Genomic DNA, 21311 nt, shown 5'->3' on the forward strand with positions numbered 1-21311 from the left:
ACATTTAAGCTTTCACCGGAAGTTTATCGTTGGCCTCTAGCTGTGCTTAGAACCCAATGTGCATGATCAAATTTGCTCCAAGTCCCTGGCTGTTTCTCAAGAAAATGCTTCTTGATTTAAAGAGCCTATATTATGGGTTTTTGAAAATTCCCCTCCATGTAGTGTGTAACACAGCTCTAAGTGAAGTGAAGTATCCAGCTAAGGCTTAAATCTGTAAGATTAGTGTTTAAAACGGTTGATTCATCTATAAAAGAGTCGACTCATAGTGCTTCAAACCAGTCGCCTTGATACCGAGTCATTAGGTGTTTCGTCATGACGTACTAACGAAACCAAGTTATTCACGTGCACGCGCAAACCCGGGAGATTTCAAACCTGTGGCCCCGCCCTCTGACATAGAAACCAACACATGCCGGTCGATTGAAGGATATTATCGAGTCTCTACCCAAAGATGAAACCTCAGCATTATAACCAAGCAGTTGGAAACTTCTGCAAACTACATGCTACAAAGAATACTTCATCTGCGTTTGTTAAAGGAAGGATCAGTAAAGAGTAACTTACTGATGGACGTCAGGATGGATTAATGATGTACGTGCGATTAAAGTTGTTGACTCTGGCTTGCAAATGTATTTAGTTGTGATTTGTTACTTGTAACCGCGTGTACTGTATCAGGTTAACTGGCTATATTCTCTTATCGCGTGCAAAGTCACGTTAAAAACGCGTGCTGCTTTGTTTACGGAGCTCCGTGGACGAGGGTAGGGTGTGCGTGCGTGTGTGCGCGCGCTGTCGTCCGGAGTTATGTGTGTGTGTTTGTGTGTGTGTGTGTGTGTGTGCGCGTGCAAAGACGAGGGCAATATGTGTGTGTGTCTGTGAAAAGAGCAGAGTGAGACAAGCTAGGAGATCTCCTCGACAGTTTTTGCTCAATAAAATAGTCAGTCGTCTGTATTTTCAAGTCCATCGTCTGTATTTACATTGACCCACTGGCAGCTAAACTCCACGCCTACACTATCGAGCGTGTATGAACTGTGATTACTTTTATATTGCTGATTAGCTGTTGGGCATTTCACTCTGTCTCTGACTGAAGGCAGTCGACCAATCGCAACAGACTGTCATCGGTCCAATCAGCGCAGATTAGCTTCGCGCTAAGGAGGGGTTTGGGAACAAATGAATCACTGGACGATTCATACAGGAGTCGCTGGGATAATCAGGTAAAAACAAATGCAGATTATAAGACCATGACAGTGTTTTTTGACCTTGCGTGCATATTAGACTGTTGTTGGAGACCCTTACAACCAAGATATGACCCTATTTCATGTATAATATGGGCTCTTTAAGAATTTTGAAATATTTGGACTAGAAACAAGCATTATTTTGCAGTGCATGTAGCAGGTATTAATCTATTAATATCTATCTACTGGCAGCCGTGGACTGATGGTTAGAAAGTTGATGTCCCAGCACCGGCAGGGATTTTAGGTGTGAGAAGTTCCAGGGACTCTCTTTCCCCTTGAGTAACATCACCAAACTCCCAACTGTCCAGGCGTGTGTGTGTGTGCACTTGGATGCATAGCCCAAATACCAAGTATGGGTCGTCATAATTAAAAACATTCCTTTTTTTTTCTTCCTGCCGTGAGGGCCCCCTTGTTTCAGACTGGAAGTGATCTGACTTAAACAAAACACTCTTGTCCATTTTTTTTTTTTAACCGGAGGACCCTCTCAGCATGCCTCTGTAACGGAGGCCAGCTAGTGTGTGCTGTGCAGGTAAACCTCACTCCTCTGACCTCTATATGTGCTCTAGCGACAGACGCTACAGGCCATGGTCTTTAACCTAATTGTCCCATGCGGAAGGTCGCCGGTTCGATGCCTGCTCGGAGCGGGATGGGTGGCGTAGGACCGGCGAGGTTACACCTCGTCCCCTCATCGTATTTCAGCACTCTCTTACTGTTACGAAGTGGACGCTGAGAACAGATTTGCAGATGCGAACGCAGTTTATTAAAGACAAGGTTGTGCAGGCAATGGTTAAATACAGGAGTAAAACAGTAACACGAGGGTAATCCAGTAAACGTGGTCAAAACAGGCAGCAAAGGATCAAAATGAGGAACAAGGCAAGACTCAGAAACACATGAAAACAGACCAAGACAAATGCTTAGTAATGAAACAAGACTCAACAAATGAGTGAATGAGACTGACGTGTATAAACAGTCCTCGTAATCAGTGTAGATGATGAAGTTAACGAGAATTATTTATATTATCTATTTAATTTAGAGTTTATTGTATTTTATTAACGCCTACCCCCACGCTCGCCCTGATTTTGCCAAGTGCTAGTTGTCTTGAGACCGACATGATTTATGATAACGCAGGGACAACAACTCTATCAGCCAATCAAACGTTATTACGTGTATTATATGTATATGTATATATTATATGTATATGTATTATATTTATATGTATATGTGTATATATATATATATATATATATATATATATATATATATATATATATATATATATATATATATATATATATATATATACATACACACACACATATATATATATATATATATATATATATATATATATACACATATATATATATATACATACACACACACATATATATATATATATATATATATTGACCTTAAAAACAATAAAAAAAATAAAAATGCTTTTATTCTTGCTGAAATAAAACAAAAAGACTTTCTCCAGAAGAAAAAATATTATAGGAAATACTGAAAAATACTGTGAGAAATTCCTGAATCTGTTAAATATCAATTTAATATAAAATTAAGAATAAATATTGCACAGTGTATGCACTGTATGCTAAATCCAGTGTAATTATGTAATTTGCATATATCAGATTTCCATGTCTTTCTCATGTTTCGCTGTTAACCCACGAGACTGTGGCCAGTTGTGGAAATTAAGCAGCATTATTTCACAAGCTCCTGCTTCCTCCTGCTTTCTGGGAAACAGTTCCAATGGAAACACTGCGCTGGTGTAACGGTATATCAGAGTAGCTACAGAGCGAAGACGCAAAGCACTGCTGAAGACGGGACTCTGCTTCTGGTAAGACAATAATAAGAGCTCGAAGGGCTTTTTAAATGTAGGTGAGATATACTTGTGCTGTTTGTTACAGAGATGGGAAGTAACGAAGTACAAATACTTGCTTACTGTACTTAAGTAGATTTTCTGGTATCAATACTTCACTACTTATTTTTTACTTTTACTTCTTGCGTTTTTACACAAATATCTGTACTTTCTACTCCTTACCTTTTTTAAACGACTCTCGTTTCTTTTGTTTTCACGTGTTTTGTGGCGCGATCTATATTATCTCTTATCATGGCGCAGTAATATGAGCACCTTTTAGATGCAGTCAGTCTGTTTTCCTCATTGCGCGCCTGCGTGCTGCACTGTGCGGCTTTTTCAAGGCTTTATGAAGATTACTATGTGAAAGGCTAGGATTTTAAGAACTTAACATGACTGATGCTGTCCTGTTTACACGGTAATAAGACAGCTTTTGCTCGATCGGATCACAGGTAAACTAGAGAGACACTTTAAATGCTGAAGTTTTCTGATCCGCTTGTTAAGTGTGACGTCACGCGAATCGGCTTCCGGGTCCAAGCGCTCTATAGACCAATTACCATGTTTGTAAACATTCAGGATGCGCGCGCAGGGAGGTGGCATGTTTGGTATCATTTTAAATATCTGTGTGATTGGTAAAGTGGTCTTAATGTCATTGTAATATTTCCCTGATATATGTTGATTTGGTTTTTGACTTTGATAAGATCTCTGCCAGATGCTCTCCCTCCTTAGAGATGGTTAACTCCTCAAATTCACCAGGCGAGGGTCTCGCGACGCTTTTATTGTCTTGAATTTATGGCTGTTCTGAGTTGAGTATTTAAGGTAAATATGCACATATATCAGGGGGATCTTGTGGCCAAGACCCCTGTTGCAGAATCTCTGAGACTTGTACTGCAGCATACTTCTCTGGTCAGGTCTGCATCTCTAACTCTGATTTATCTTTGAGTAATGGATGTTGTATTGTTACAGTCTCATCTCTGAATTGGCTTTCTGATGGTTTTATTATGTAATTGGCAGAATACAATTTTACCTGACAAATAAAATGTTAATTCATTCTGAATTCTCCTGAAATCATTTATATCCTGTAGATTAAGTGTAGTCTGTGCTACCTTAATGGTGCCAGTTGATTAGACTTTTCATTTTAAGGCACATTTGACTGTACAGAGCCGTTTTGGCATGGCAGCATGGAGAACTAGTTGCTGAAAGTAGCAAGATGCATTGGGCTTAGGTAAATTTGCTATTCTTTTAGGGATGAGTGAGCAGTTTGCAACCAGACTATTTAAGTATTAGCTAACCCTACATCCTCTGACTAACTTTAGGATGTCGATATACTGTCTGTGAGAAGACACGCAAATCCCAGGGTGTGAAAGTCTGAGCGGCGTTTGTTCCCTAATGAACGTATAACTGAAGAGTAAGGAATCAGATATAAATCAAAACTCTAAATCAAGTCATAAATGATGAATGTGATCCGTTCTTACAAATAGAAATACAGGTTAAAGTTTATTATCACTTGTAATTGGAGTCGGATTAAATTCGAAGCTAAAAAACGAATATAAATAAATTCTAATAAATAAAAAAAATTCCTTTCAGAAGCGCTAGAAAAGGCTTACATGCATTAAACCTTCAGCCACGCTGTTAGTTTCCTCATTGGGCTGATAGATGGACCTCTACAATGACAACGTCATGACTATGCGGTCAGAAGAGGAGGAAAGGAGAGGCACAGGCGATCACTTTAGGTACAGGTACAGAGGGAGAACATGTGGCTGTATTTTGTGGAATTTGTAAGTTGGCTCTTTTTTTGTATGATAATTCTTTATCAATAAACAAGATTGACCTGTGATATGTCTCATATTCAGTATGAAGTGACACTTTTTTATATACAGTTGTGTTTATATACAGTTAAAGTCAGACTTATTAGCCTTCCTGTTAACTTTCAATTATTTAAATTTTTTCCCGAATTTCTGTGTAACGGAGAGATTTCTTCAACACATTTCTAATCATAATAGCTTGAATAACTCATTTTTAATAGCTGATTTCTTTCTTGTCCTATACTGCTCAGCTGATAGTTCTTCAAAGCCCAGGATCCTGATCTACACCTTATTCACTTACTTTACACAAACATGATTTTAGATTTATTGACTCCTGACTGATCATTGAACTGGGGAGGACTTAAGGGGAAGACAAAAGTCCAACAAGCCGAAATAAAACAAATAAGACTTTCTCCAGAAGAAAAAAATATTACAGGAAATACTGTGAAAAATTCCTGAACTGTTCAACATCATTTATATTAATGCAAATTCAAGAGATATCTGAAATCAAATGAGCCCTGATGATTTCTCTCATGACTATATGTAAAATCTAAATTTACACTATTTGCATATATTGGCATGTATCAGCTTGTGTTTTGCTGTATTAACCCCTGGAGGCGGCCAGCTTTGCCATGCATCAGGATTGCACAACTCCTCCTGCTTCCTCTTTTTTTTTTTCTGGAAAACACTGTGCTTGTGTAACATTATTTCAGAAGTGTGAAAGCACAGCTGGAAACAGGATTCTGCTTCTGCTAAGACAATACCTTACATGCTTAAAAGTACTTATTATATCGCCGTAATAATGGATGTGTTTATTTTTAATTTTTTGGTAACAAGTGGAAATTGAATGACTTTTTAAATGTAGGTGATGTAGATCATTTTAAACTTCAGCTGTGATTTTTTTCTATAACATGTGACCATTACACCTCATAAATTGCGCAACACAAGACTACACATTAGCAGCATCTTCAATACACACTTGGGGCCCTATCATACACCCGGCGCAGTGTGGCGCAAGACGTGGTGCAGTAGTCTTTTGCTAGTTTCAGCTTTGTGCAAGAGTGGTTTTGAGGCGTTGCGCTACGCTGTTTAAATAGCAAATGCATTAGCGCTCATATGTGCGCCCATAGGCGTTCTGGTCTAAGAAGGAAGGCGTTCTGAGGCGGACCGCTGGCGCGTTGCTATTTTGAGAAACTATAATAGATTTTTCATTAGACCAAAACTAACCCGGTCTAAACTCCGGCGCAGAGTTGCACCTCGCTTACACACTGCTTAATACACACAAGAGAGCAATACGCAAATATCTTTACATATGAAAAAATTTAAATATTAAGGATATATATAGGATATAATAAGAATAAGTATAGAATATAAATATAAAGGATTAAAATATTACAAAACACATTATTTTCTAGCCTACATAAATATGAAAAACCACTGCTTTTATGTCTTCTTCATCTCGGGAGGCAGTTCATTCATAACAATTTGCTTTTGTATAATGTTATTATTATTAGCAGTATTATTTATTATATCCATATTTATATTTGTTTTATTAAAAACAAGCTTAGATTTGTCCACCTGTCAGGTTTTAGACCATATGGGGCGCAGCATGTGTTTTAGGATATAACTCAGGTTTTTGAGCACACTTCATTATTATTGTTCATTTAATCGTTTGCTGGAAATTAGAGCTGAATTTAGAAATAGTTTTTAAACGAATATTTGTGCTTAACAAACTAAATTAATTATTTATAGGCTAATTGATGTCTGTGCGTAAAGGTTTCTCTATCCAAGAGCGAATGTGAAAGAGATCCATTATCTCTCATTCTCACGCAGTAGATGCTCTGTTTAACAGTTTTCTGTTAACTGTTTGCTCCAGAAATGCTCAGTTTTTCCACTTAGACTTACTTTGCGTCCTGTAAATAGCGAATGCGCTCTTGGCGCGACGCAGCTGACTCTTAAAGGGAATGGGAGATGAGACTCTAATTGGTTTATTCTCAAAACACACCTATAACTCATTAAGAAAATAAACTCAACCCTTTTAGACCATGTGCCACGGCGCAAGGCAGATTTTCCCGTCCTTAAATTAGCAAAAATGCATTCTGACACGCCCTGAAAGCGTTTGCGCCCTGCGTTTTGTGCTTGCGCATGGACCGTCAAAATAGAGCCCAATATCTTACATGCTTAAAAGTACTTAAAATATGTTGGCGTAGAGCTGGGCGATAATTCGATATTGATAATTATCACGATAATTTTTTTTTTTTCGATAAAACGATAATGACAGTTCGATAATTGCTCGATAATATTTACGCACTATGCGTAACATTGCGTAAGCATTTTGCAGCCTGCCCTTTCAGATGCCGCACGCCGTACAAGTTTACAGCCATAGTTGTACTTAAAGGATTAAGAAAATAAGGTAAAAAAGGTCAGAGTCACATACATTGTTGACAAGAGACATCACTAGACCTCAGTCTTGAGCTGCTTAGTTTTTTGCCATCCGACACAAAACAGCAACGTGCACTGCAAACTGCGCAAGACGACTCGTGTCATCAAAAGTAGGCAACACCACAGATGGATTGGTTAATATAAACAGTCAACTAGTTCAGATGACAGAGAGATACTGCAGCGAAAAGGTCTGGATCAGAGAGAATGAAAATAACACTGACAGATTTAGTTTTAGAGACCCCTAATGTTACAAATAGCAGCACATCTGATCAGTGATCATGTGGCAAATGTTAATTCACCATTTACACTTTTCCAAGAGTGGATAAAAGACTTCCGGTGGGTTAAAGTTTGCTGTGAAAATGACTAAAGCCACTCGCTGTAAAGCCTGAGGTAAGTTAAGGAGTTTGCAGGTAACCATGTTTGCCACACATTTTAAGCACGAGACGTTCTGTTTAATCCTTTATTTAATCATCGTGATGTTGTCAGTCATGCAACTGCAGCGTGTACATCGTCGCAAAAGAGCTTGTCTTCACCAAGATTAAATTAATATTGCAGTTCATGAAAAGACCGTTACTATTATTAAGAGGACGTATGCAAATATTAACTTATATGTCTACCTACCTACCCTGTTTGGCCTACTCCTGGATGAGCTGGTTATTATTTTTGCACCATATTTTGTTCAGTGCAGTTTCATCTTTGCATTATTTTCCATTGCAGATTTTTTCCCACACTCAACAATCTAACCACTTAAACTCTGCTGGTATTAGGGGATTTCCGCCTGGATTTTGCCTACCCAAATTTAGAAGCTTCCCAAATGCACATGCAGAGGTGTAAATGCAAAAATGTGGTATCATTTTAACAAAAACCCTTTGAATTTTCATAAAACACTATTGAAAGTGTTTAAAATAACTGTATATGTCATCTGTGTTATAATAAACACCTAAAAAAGGCGCTTTTTGTATTATTATTTTTTTTCTATAAACTCAAATTTGAAAGTGAACCTTTTAGGTTCTGTAATTAATTTAGATGCTGTAAATAATGTTGGTGGTTCCTGCACATGTTTGTAATCATAGGAAAAAAGAAAAAGGTCTCTACCATAATCTATGCAAAAGTTATTGTACTCCAACTGATGAGAGGTGCTGTACAAGCCCACTTACAAACGACACCACTTACGGGGGTCTGGCCCTTTAAATCTGAAAGCCGATGACGTCACGGTACCGGGTCCGCAGAGTTTAAGTGGCTAAAGGACACTTCCTTGCCAATTTAAGTTATTGATCATGTTATTCACGCCATGCCATGTGAGGGCTGCTCAAGATAAGCAGAAGAAATCAGTTGGCATTTCTGTGTGGTTTGCATGTTCTCCGGGTGCTCCGGTTTCCAACTCACAGTCCAAAGACATGCGCTATAGGTGAATTGAATAAGCTAAATTAGACGTAGAGTATCGGTGTGAATGCAAGAGTGTATTGGGTGTTTCCCAGCTAAAAGGGCATCCGCTGCGTAAAACATATGCTGGATAAGTTGGTGGTTCATTCCGCTGTGGCGTCCCCTGATTAACAAAGCTGAAAGGAAAATGAATAAATGAATTGATGAAAGCTTACAAACTATGCTTTCCATATTTGCTGACTGATTTTCAAAACGGTTGACATAGGAACAGTTCTTTAATTTGCAGCAGGATATTCTCAGACTCTTAAGGATTCAATTTGTTACATGAATTTTAAATAGAAATGCACATGAAATATCATGAACGTCTGGTCTTGAAAGTTTGGTGCTACACTCAAACAAAATCTGACTGTAAGCTCATTTTTAAGATATCAACCTTAGGTAGGAAGAGACCAAACTTAAAGAGATACTTCATCCAATAACTGAACTTTTTATTATTTTTACTATTTTTGCGTGAACTATCCCAATAAATCTATGCTCAAGTATTTAACAAATTATGTTGAAATGTCAAGTATTCATCAGTGTATGTGCCATCAATCTGTCTCTTCTTGTTTTGTTTCTCTCTTTGAATTAGCAGGATTTGAACGCGGGTAACAGAAGACAGTCCAGTAATGTCATTTCGAACATGTTTAATAACAACTTAACTGAACTATAATACACGGTCAAAAAACTGTCTCGCTTCCATCTTTATGACACAAAATCTTCCTTACCGGAAGTGACATCAGCATATACTCTATATTAAAAATTAAATTACTTTTAGTAAAATATTTTCAAGTTGCTTTTTAAATTATTATCAATTTAACATAAATAAAACAATGAACTTATGGCTCTTATAAACAGTTTAAGTTGAAATGTCATGTTGTGTTTTGTAAAATAGCACAAATTATTGATTTAAATGTGGGAAAGTACATACAGCAAATATAAACGTAATTTGCCACGGTTGTTAGGTGCTGGAAAAGCATAAATATGCTCATTGAAAGTGCTTGAAAAGTGCTGGAAGTTGAAGTTGGAAAAGGTGTAAGAACCCTGTATTAAATCTGAAACAAATCTGATGTTCTGCAATCCGACCGCAGTGTGAACGGGTATGCAGGAATTCATGTGACTTTTACGTCATTGTTCAGGATGAACTCTTGAGTTTTATATGTAACCTTGATTTTTACATATATAAAATATAGAAAGCCTCAAAAAAAAGTGTAAAGTCTATCTTATTTCTAATGGTATCCTCTTTTGCTTTATTATGATTTTGTACAGGTTGATTTTATACTCTGAAACTGAAATGTCGACTGTCGGAGCCATGAATCCTTCAACCTATGTCATCCAGGCTCAACCACCAACACCAACAGCACCGGTTGTGACTGCGACCAGTTCTTCTGTGCCTGTTTTCATACAGCATGCAGCAGGAGTTTCACCTCATCAAGGAATTCAGGCCTTTCTGAAAGGCCAACCAAAAGCCCTCGGGGTGAGAAATAAACCCAGACAATTATTTTTGATGTCAGTATAGCACACATTAACACACAGCATGTTACTCTGCTTTACTTCATGAAATACTCTTGTACTTCTAACACTGTTCCCTCTTATTCCTCACAGACTGTGCAGATAATGATCGGTGCGTGGACTTTCCTGTTTGGAATCGTGTCTATAGTATTTGCCGTCGGTGGTGTTTCTTACGTGGCATCTCCGATAGTAAGAAACAATCATACAGTTTAACATGTTGTCCTAGATAACACAAGATACAGTGTGTAATCAGCCAGAATACATCTTACTGTCACATTTACAGACACTAAAAGAACATGTTAATGCTTTGTGCACATGTTTATTAAGTATCTCGTATTGCCACTAGAGGCAGCACTGAACACACAAACAGACTCCCTGATCTGATATGGAGGACATTGGTGAACAAAGATGCTTTTACATTATTTTGGCACACAAAAGTGTTCCTGGACTTTCATCTGATTACAGATGATCTCCTGAAGTGACATTTGATGATGTTTTTGTTCCTTTTGTGAACTGTAAATGTCACTGATCATCACTCTTTATGGAGGATGATCGAGCTGTTAGGTTAAAGCGGGCCTGCCCATCCAGGGCAGGTGTGGGCCTAGTTTGGGCCAATGTTTTGCCGTTTTACAAACTCTCAAAGGCCTAGCACTGGCAAGCCCAAGCATGACCTTTATGGGATTAACGTGGACTGTTCGCTAGTGTGGACTACTCATGCATTATTTAATTTATGATTCACCAATCAGACAGTGCATGTGGATCAGATAAAGTGGTCAGTTTGGCAGATCAGAAGTGAGGCATTCAGAAAATAAGTGAGTCTTAAGTCAGGATTTGAGTTCAGAGATATTGTTAGCAGAGCGGAGTGAGCGTGGTGGAGAGTTCCAGAGTTTGGGTGCAATAACACTAAATGATCTGCCCCCCATTAAAGAGAGGCGGTACCGAGGGACAGCGAGAAGGCCAGAGTCAGCAGACCGTAAAGAGCTAGTTAGGGTGTAGGGGACAAGCATGTTGCAGAGATAGGAGGGAGCTAGGCTATTTAGGGATCTAAATGCAAGAAGGAGAATTTTAAATGTAAGGAGGGATTGGAGGTCTTACAAGATTGTGTTTATATGAGCAGAACGTTTGGCATGAGTGAGTATTCTAGCCGCAGAGTTTTGAATATACTGTAATCTGGAGATGAGGCCGGCAGGCTGACCAGTGAACAGGGCATTACAGTAGGCGATGCGTGAGGAGACAAATGCATGGATGACAGTCTCAGGATCCTTGCTACTGATGAAGGGACGCAGTTGGGAAATGCGACGTAAGTGAAACAACGCAGATTCGATAGCAGATTTAATGTGAGACTGAAAGGAGAGCGTGGAGTCGAAGATTACACCTACGTTTTTTACAGAAGTAGATGTTTTAATGTGCGAGCCAGCGATCTCACAGGAGAAACTGGTGGAAATATCGCTGGTAAGGTGCCAATAAAAAGTGGGATTAGGTATATTGTGAACAATAGTGGGCCTGGAACAGATCCCTGGGGAACACCTCGCTTCAGGGGGACAGTGGGTAACTGAAAATCCATAACAGAGATGAAGGATTGTCTGAGAGATATGAAGAGAACCAAGAGAGAGCAGTACCAGAAATACCCAGATCAGAGAGACGTGAGATAAGTAAATTATAAGAGACTGTATCAAAAGCAGAGCTGAGATCGAGGAGCCAGAATCACCGGAAAGCAGTAGATCATTCACTACCTTTACATGTGCAGTTTCAGTATTATGGAGTAGGCAAAAACCAGATTAAAAAGGGTCCGAGAGATTATTATCAACTAGAAAAGAATGGACTGGCAGCAACAGTACTTTCCAGTAATTTAGATATGAAAGGTAGATTAGAAATTGGACGATAATTAGAGAGGACCGAGGGGTCAAGGTTGGGTTATACAAGGAGGGTGGGACTAGACAATAGACAGGAGATCACATGACACAAAGAAACAACACAAGCCATGTGCTCATGTAAAACAGGACTAGAACACACAGCCAGTGAAGGAACTCATTAACCAAGTGCACACATGAAATACAACACTAAAGCACGTGACCAACATGTAAACATGGAGCCACATGCTCTACACAACACCAAGACGAAGACAGAATACATGAAAAGAGTACACAATAATTAAAACACTTATCATGCACTCGCATGCATGTTACCGATCCCAGCATCAACCGAAACCAACTAGACAGAGCTCTGAGATTGAAAACACAATGCTGCGAACAAGACACACACCAGGACGAGAGTGTGCATCCTGAGCCAGCCAAGATGCCGTTTAAACAAAAGACGAACACAGACAACGACAGGAAAGGAGTGATCGAGCTGAGAAAACTCAAGCCGAGCACAACATACAAGACAAGACAGGACTAGTGTCTGGACTCTGGTTGAGGCTAGGGATGTCCCGATCCGATATTGATATGGGAAATTCATCCGATATCAGTCCAAAAAACTATATCAGACTGCGTTAAAAATCTCCGATATAGGCAGTCCTATACCCTCTAAACTCCGTTAAGCCTCCTTTCCACTGCACACGACAAGCAACAAACCTGAAGTCCCAATGGAGAGAGTCCGAGAGCTGCGTTGAGTTCCGATCATCTCCGTATGTTTGGATCCGAATTGAGCTGCGCATCCATTAAAATATTTGAACTCCTGCGACTAGATAATATGTGCAATATATATTATTACTAAATTAATAATGTTTGGAAGCATTGATACAGCCATAATCTACTTATGATACAACCACAGATGAAATAGATCGGATCACGTAAATGTTTGTAGTAACCATACAACACATTTTTATTAATTTAACAAAAACTTATATCTGCTGCCCAGTGTGAAAGATATGTTTCAGCTCGAAACTGGATCAAAAATTCATCAAGAAGCTGTGTGTGAAATTGAGACTTTGGACACTGAACCTTCAGCAGTTGGTCAGTTACAGTATTTTTTCTCTTATGTTTCTGCTCTCAGCTGTTTCTACCATTTGCTGATGGTAAAATAAATAACTGAAGTGACCTTTAAGTAGTAGTCTGCACTTTAATAAATGCATTTTTGTTTATTCAATTAAGATATTTTTCAGGATCTTCATATTAATTCTTTAATTCCTTTATATATATTCTTATGTGAAAGTTTTACATTTATGCAACCAATAGTTAATAAACTGGTTGTTGTTTTCCATACTTACTTTTGCTGACTTTTGTTCTCAGTTTGATCTTGCTGTTCATACACTCCACTCAACAAAATAGGTAAAAGTATTCAAGATTTGTGCTGATATCGGATTTATATCGGTATCGGTTCGTACGGAAGGCTGCAATATCGGTATAGTATCGGAAGTTAAAATGTTGTGTTGGGACATCCATAGTTGAGGCAGTGATTCATGCGGCAGTAAAATGCTCATTCTGGTTGAGTACCATGTATATCTGTATATATATATATATATATATATATATATATATATATATATATATATATATATATATATATATATATATATATATATATATATATATATAGTCTCCAACATAAGCTTTAAGTGTTGCTCTTCTCTCTGTTCTCAGTACATTACTGCAGGCTCACTCTTCATTGCTGCTGAAAACCAAATTAATTCACCAGCCGGTTTATGTTTGGTATGTACACAACACTTGATCTTTTCAAGCGTCTAAACACTGGGTGCTTGTAAAATTTGGTGTGTAAGGATTTGTGCATAAATCTTATTTTTTCTGTGCTAATAGAGTATTGAACACAGACTTTCCATGTAATCACTAAAGCCCTGCTCACACTGTGAGATTTCAGCCACGGTTTTGTCATCTGAGACAAATTTGGAAAATCCTAAAAGATTCCTGAAATCCCAGGCTAAAATATGTGATCTTTGATCGTTGGTTTAACATGTTCACACACAGCCGCTTAGTGCATATTGTGATCAGATCTGTGAGGAATCATTTCAGAACGCGGGATAGTGAAAGTGTCACGGGTGGATGATGTCAAACTCCGGGGGTGTTTTCTTTCGTGTTTGGCGCGTCTTCATTGTCGTTCAGTCTGACTTTATGACAGCTGAGATCTTACAGTGTGACATGAGCGCCATGTTCGTGCAGTCTGACATGCTACAATCGTTCAGGATTATAAACAATCCCACTGTGTGAGCCGGCCTTTACTCATACACGAGTCTCTGGTGCTTAGATCCTGTATTGTATTCATTTATCAATTCATTTAGATCACTTTCCATATAATCTATCATCTGCTTAACCACAGTGTGTTAACACAACATGATACAAAACCTTTCTATTTCTGTGTGTCTACTGTAGGTGAGAGCTTCCCTCGGGATGAACATTTTCAGTGCTATAGCTGCGGGCATTTCCATTATTGTGCTTTCACAGGGTTTGGCTTTTGATCGCATCAACAGTCACTGCATAGACTTTCGTTGTTATAATGATGTAGTAAGTCATCAACTTTTATATTGATATCATTTTTGTATTGATTTATTTTATAATTTCAGTAAGATCACTGTGTGACTGGTGCATTTGACTCAGCACTCATCTTCACAAGGTATTACTGTTCATTTACACAGGATTAAAATATAAAATATTGAAATTAAAGTGCCATAGAATGCACTGATACATTGTTTAAATTGTCCACAAATATATATATATATATATATTAGGGATGCACCGATATGGATTTTTTGGCCGATACCGATAATTCTTCAAACTTGGAGGCCAATAGCCGATATGTATAGGCCGATAATTATTAATATTTCAAAATGTTATATTTTTATACAGCAAACTTCATAAAAGCTGAAACTCCACTCTTTTGAACTGAATCGTCTATACTCAAAGCAAAAAAGCTATGATTTCAAAATTACAAGGTGATTGTGATTATAGACCGATTTCACACAAATGCAAAAAATACATTATTTCATTTTCTCCATAGCGAATTAACATGCAAATTGACTGATGCATAAAATTAAGAAGGTCAAATAACAAAATGGTATATAATTAACAAGCAAGTTAAATATATTTTAAATAAGATGAAAATGAAAGAGCTAAGGACTGAAACCAGCTCAAATGTTCTTGAATTAAACAGGTTACAGTAATGTACATGTGTACAAATATGTCATGTCCGAAAAAGCCTTTTTTTTGAGGTGTTTTGACAGTTCAGAGCCACAGTACAAGTGATAAGCTAGATACAGAATGTATTATTTTTAAAAAAATACGACATAAATTCATCCTACTTGGCGTTTTAGATTCTTTTGAACACATGTAGCATCAACGCTTCTGTGTTCGTTCTTGCTGTCAGTCGCGGGGAAAATGACCGATGAAAAGTTTATGATAAACCGCTGTGAGGGCGCAGATTTGCCCTTGGATTTTGATACAAACCTGATCATTGACTTCAGATGACTTTATGACAAACACAGAGCAGAATATAAAGACAGCACGTGTGGCCCGTATGCTGGATTCAGTGACCGGTGCACCTAGGCTCTCCCCTGTTGATCTGTGAAGGTGATCTGTCAAGACTATGTGTGTGTGAAGGCTGTCAGATCTATGTGTGTGTGCGCACGTGCGGTGAAAGCTCTCGCACGCTCGTTAGAATCAATATGAATATTCCGATCAAACCGAATACAATCTTACATCAACAACACATGGGAAGCAACGCGTTGATGATAACAAACAATTATATTAGATTAAAAACCTTCTGTAAAGTTTTTATTTAGCGCGTCACGTGTGCAGGTCAGTTTGGTGTGGGTGTGTGTGTGTGTGTGTGTGAAGCGAAGAGGAAGAGACAAAAAAAAGGAGCGCTTTTTTTCGGGTCCTCGTTCATTCACCACGTGTGCGCGGCAACAATTACGTAATTTATCGGCTTAAAGATTTCGGCTTAATTTAGACATCGGATGGATAACGATAATTTAAAAATAGCATTTATCGGCCGATAACGATGTGGCCTCAGATATATCGTGCATCCCTAATATATATATATATATATATATATATATATATATATATATATATATATATATATATATATGTATATGTATATATATATATATATATATATATATATATATATATATATATATATATATATATATATATACACATATATATATATATATACACACATATATATTAAGAGTGTAACGATACGCGTATTCGTATTGAACCTTTCGGTACGAGACTTTCGGTTCGGTATGCATTGCAAACGGAATGATTCGATTCAGACTAACATCTAAAAAGATAAAAGAGATTAAGTACAAAATATGTTTTCAGTGCAACAACGCTCAACATGGCATCCTAAATGACGTGGCAGACAACATGCTGCCTTCCCGCTGTCATGTTAAACAGTAGAACATCGCTTTTGAACTCGGAATATCACTTTATTAAATGCACTCAATTACAATCTTGCTGCCTTCTGTGTCACTGTCAGCCTGCTCGTGCTGGCTCCGCCCCTGTTGCCCCAGCAACCCAGGACCCCGAGACAGTTCGCAAAATGGCTAGTTAATGTAATCCTCCTACAGACCTTTTTCTTGGCGTTATTGATACTCTGCTGGCTGATTTGTTGTTAATTCTAATGACTTTCGTTCAAAACAAGGCCGAGGGGATCAGTACATTTAAAACTGTGGATATGAGAGACCTTAATCGGTAGTGGAATTTTCAGGTTTCAAGAAAATGTTAAATGTAATAGAGCCCAGTTACAGTATTCCATCATGAGCCCATTTCAGTCAGATCATTCCTGCTTTCAGATCCACTGAAATGGCAGGTGACACAGTCAAATCAAGCAGATCTGTGCTGACTGAAGAAAAGGTGGACGCTCATCTTTCTGAAAAAAAAAAAAAACTTAAAAATAGATTGAAACTGAGTTCCTTATAAAAACTAAATTGTTATTTCCTTTTTATTTGTTTAACTGCTGCAATATTATATTTATTTTTTATAGGAAGCTTTTTGGTTTTGAGTATAAAGAAGCATTAGTTTTATTTGCTGCTAAGCAGAAACCCCGGAAGTATAGCTCTATCACTGTTTAAAGTAAAAAACAACAAGATCATACTTTTATGATGTTAGTTTAATACATTAAAAAATTAAAACCAGAGAAATCCTCTGGCAATTTTCTTTTATTGCTGCATCGAAAACGTACCGAACCGTGACACCACTGTATTGTATCGAACCGAACCGTTTTCCGAACTATTACCCCCCTAATATATATATATATATATATATATATATATATATATATATATATATATATATATATATATATATATATATATATATGAGGCATAGGTACCTGCAAAACTTTTCCATAAAAGAAATTGGCCCATGAATGGAAAAGTTTGATTTAACTGATTAAATAGTATAATATTGCATATATACAATATATATATATATAATTGTTGTAATCTCTATAGGAAGTGTTGTGGAAATGGGGCGTGCATCCAAGTAGATTCTATGGTCCAGTTTACACTAGTGCGTTTTAGTTTTAAAACAGCGTTTTAGAATGAAAAACGATCCACGTCCACATTAGTGTTTTACCTAGCGTTTCTGAACAACTCTCTGTCTACATTAAAACGAAGTAAACGCACATAACGTGACCACACACACACACACACACTCTGGCATGCGCTGCAGTGTGCTTTGAGCACACACCCAAATGAGAGCTGTGCATGTCAGACTGTTCATCAAGAATCTCTCGTTGGATCTAATCTCACTATATTTATTAAACGTGATATTTAATTCATCTTGTTGTCTATATCTAACCACATATTCCCCGACTTTGCTCTTTTGAATCTATTACTTGTTCTCAGGTAACGTGTTTTGGCTGAGCGCAAGTATAAGTTAGGTTAATATCTTAATTAACGTAACCGCAGACACCGATTCTACACAATCGACTGATGGCTTGCCTTTTTTCTCTATTGAATAAACTTATTGTACGTTATACTTTTATAATGGCCATTATTGATTATTAAATCTGATATTCAGTGAAAGAGAGGCTATGTTTCGTATTGTCAATGAAAAGGAAAGGAGGCAGTGATGTTAAAGGCACCGTTTTATTATAAATATGCATGAAGATGACTCTCATGTTAAGCAGCTACACGACGCCTCAACATTTCTGCTGTCTGTTAAGTGGCTAATATCAAAGTGAAAATAGCAGTTCCTCGCATCATGTTTTCAGTTTATTGTTAAGACAGTGAAACAGTATAGCCAGGGTGATGTGAATGACTTTATAAATGACACTCGGGAGTTTGTTTTCCATATCAAACTTGCAAAGTCTCAACTTACACAGAGAGGATGCAGGACTGAACTGTGTGTGTTAGGGTACTTAATATTTAGGAAAAGCCCCAATCAGAGAGGTGAATGTCGGCAGCCCCGCCTCCGTTTTCAGATGTATCCATTTTCCTCTATCCACACTGAGACAGAGCAGCAGCAATTTAGAATGAAAATGGCCTCTCCTGCGTTTCCAAAACACTTTGCTTTCGGGGCACGAAAACTCCGGCGTAGTGTGGATGGATGGCGTAACCGTAGTGAAATGTATGCACTTTCAAACTAAAACGCATTAGTGTAAACGAGACCTAAAGGCCCGTGCACATCGAGACGTGTTTTGCTCATGTTTTCACGTTTAACGCCTCGTAACTAAATAAAGGGCGTCAATGGGATTGTGCACACCAACGCGCAAAATGCCCGACGCAAAAGCGTCATTTAAAAAAAACGCCTTATGCTCGTTTTTTTTTGTTTTGATGCGTGGCATCAAAACCTTCTCCACCAATCAGATCGGCACTTTTGTTCACGTGCACGGAGCTGCTGAAGTTACAGTAAACAGCACTTGGAGGCGCTCAAAACTATCAATGCGAGGGCACATTGAAGAAAATGCTCAGAGGCGATATGAACGTGGAGCTGGTTATTGCACTGGTGAACAATAATAGTTTCTTCATCGCTAGAGCTGGAGCTGCTGCTTGAACCATCCATGCTTGTTCGAGTCACCAGTAAATTTAACAACAAACATGTGACTGTGAACTTCCGCTCCTCCACTTCTTCTGTGTCATAACCAGGTGTCAGAAGCGTATAGTTGTGCAGCGCCATCTAACGTCAAAAGAGTGATTTAGCATACTCGTCTGCTTGATGCCAGTGAAAAGCGCTTGGGTTTGAACACTGAAAAACGTCTCGTAAAACGCTGATGGTAAACACAAATGAAAAACGTCCCGGTGTGTAGGAGCCTTAAGAGTCAGTGTTTTTGGTTTACACTCGCATGACTTACATGATAATGAGGAAACAAGGGTGTTTGAGGTTCAAGGTATGCCATTAACATACTGAAAATGTTTACTTGGGTATGTCCAGATTATTATTCTATGGAACCTTTGAACATCACTTAGTTTCATCAGTATACCTAAAGGGCTACAGATTCTTGACTTCTCTTTGTTGTTGTTGTCATCCTGTATGCTCATGTTGAATGTTCTCTCAGACTATTGTTTTAGGAATCAAAGCTGTGTTTCTGCTGTTCTCCATCCTCGAGTTCTGCATTTCCATCTACTTATCAGCGTTTGCCTGTAAAGTCACCTCTTGCTGTAAACCTCAGGTGAGAAATACATCAGCTGAACCCATCAGATAAATGAAGGCATAAAGGATAAAGCTACTTTTAAGGCTTGAGGTTCTGAGGTTTCACAAGAACCAACAAACCCAATATCTGTCTGTAATTCTTCACTCTTAAATGTTCATACCCTTAAAGTCCATGTGAACCAGAAGTTGCTGCAGACTTTTATTTAAATATGATGACTTATTTAATAATTTCACCATTTTGATTAAAGATTACGAAGACAATTGTCTGTTGAGGCGACAGCAACCGTATAGTTAATGATGTAGGAGCTGATTAGGTGACCAATCAGCCTGTGATGATGACAGAATTGTTTCCTTCAAGACTAACAATGTGTGCTAGCAAAACATTGTAAATCTGGATTTCATGCAGAACAGACAGAAACCAATGACATGTTTCTCTTTTGTTTTGTTTAATTCTTCCAATCTCTGTTCAGTATTCACACACAAACCACATTACAGCAATGTGTGAATTAATGATTTGTGAAGTAAAAATTCACAAAACCTTTAATGTGTGCTGTAAACGTGTGAGGAACTGGGTAATGGAGCAATAATTGTTAAACACTGATCAATAACTTAAGCTGACCATGTACACTTTATCCTGCAGATTCCAGAGTACAGGCAACCTTTAATTCAACACCCTCCTGCAGAAATCCCCCAACAGTATCTTCAATGTCCTCAAGGAATCCCTCAAGAGTACTTTCAACATCCTCCTGCAGAAGCTCCCCCAGCGTACACTGAAGGCAAATACATGTGAATCAACATGAACAAACAGGGCAGAGCGGTGGATCTACTGCTTTAATGCTGTGGTGATTCTGGTTTTCTTGTGTATCTGATCTGAATAATGCACATCATCAGATTATGTGTAAAATGATTATTATAGTCATCAACATAGATTTCACTGTGTATTTTACATCTGTATTTGTGTGTTTTGCTGTTACAAGTATTGTTTAAATGTTGCAGAGGTGGAATGTGGACACCAGCTGGATGGATGTTTTACTTAAGTAAGAGTGAAGTTACATGTCTATAAATCTACTCAAGTAAAAGTAAAACAATAACTCATTAAAAATGCACTCATGAGTAAAGAGGAACTATTTCTCAAAAGGGTAAAAAAATATATAAATCTCCAATTAGTTGTTTTAATCTGAATAAGTAACTTTAAAAATGACTCCAGGTCATGTCCTCGCCTTGGCCACATCCTGCCAGATGTACAATTTCGTAGAGACAAAGAGAAATCAATGCATACGAATTAAAGACAATCTCTTTAAATGTTAGAACTAAGATGTGTCTTTGAATGAAATGCCATAGTTTTCCTCATATGCGGTGTTTATTCCAACCAACCAGGTTAATCAATGTGTTGTTTTAACACTAATAGCAGATTAAAATGATCTGTATGTGTCTGATATGTATGGTGTCTGGTATTGAACGAAAGCTAGTGACATGTGCAATGCATTGG

At 37.9% G+C, this 21311-nt stretch overlaps 1 protein-coding gene across 3 annotated transcripts; it reads left to right on the top strand.

Moving 5' to 3' along the window:
* The first annotated feature begins 3012 nt into the window (after positions 1-3012).
* On the top strand, positions 3013-21060 carry ms4a17a.8 (membrane-spanning 4-domains, subfamily A, member 17A.8). 3 transcript variants are annotated; one of them, NM_001126474.1, is made up of 7 exons: positions 3013-3063; positions 10020-10227; positions 10356-10451; positions 13844-13912; positions 14588-14719; positions 19728-19841; positions 20463-20826. In NM_001126474.1, exons 2-7 carry the CDS (start codon positions 10045-10047, stop codon positions 20610-20612), a joined length of 744 nt encoding a protein of 247 aa, NP_001119946.1. In that variant the 5' UTR covers positions 3013-3063; positions 10020-10044; the 3' UTR covers positions 20613-20826. The 3 variants fall into 3 exon arrangements, with proteins under 3 accessions (NP_001119946.1, XP_088505708.1, XP_088505707.1); XM_088649582.1 differs by lacking the exon at positions 3013-3063 and adding an exon at positions 3392-3533 and having other exon boundaries at positions 20463-21060; XM_088649581.1 differs by lacking the exon at positions 3013-3063 and adding an exon at positions 5598-5637 and having other exon boundaries at positions 20463-21060.
* The last annotated feature ends 251 nt before the right edge of the window (positions 21061-21311 follow it).

Source organism: Danio rerio, chromosome 4, assembly GCF_052040795.2.
Source record: "Danio rerio strain M-AB ecotype USA chromosome 4, GRCz13ab, whole genome shotgun sequence".
NCBI lineage: Eukaryota > Metazoa > Chordata > Actinopteri > Cypriniformes > Danionidae > Danio > Danio rerio.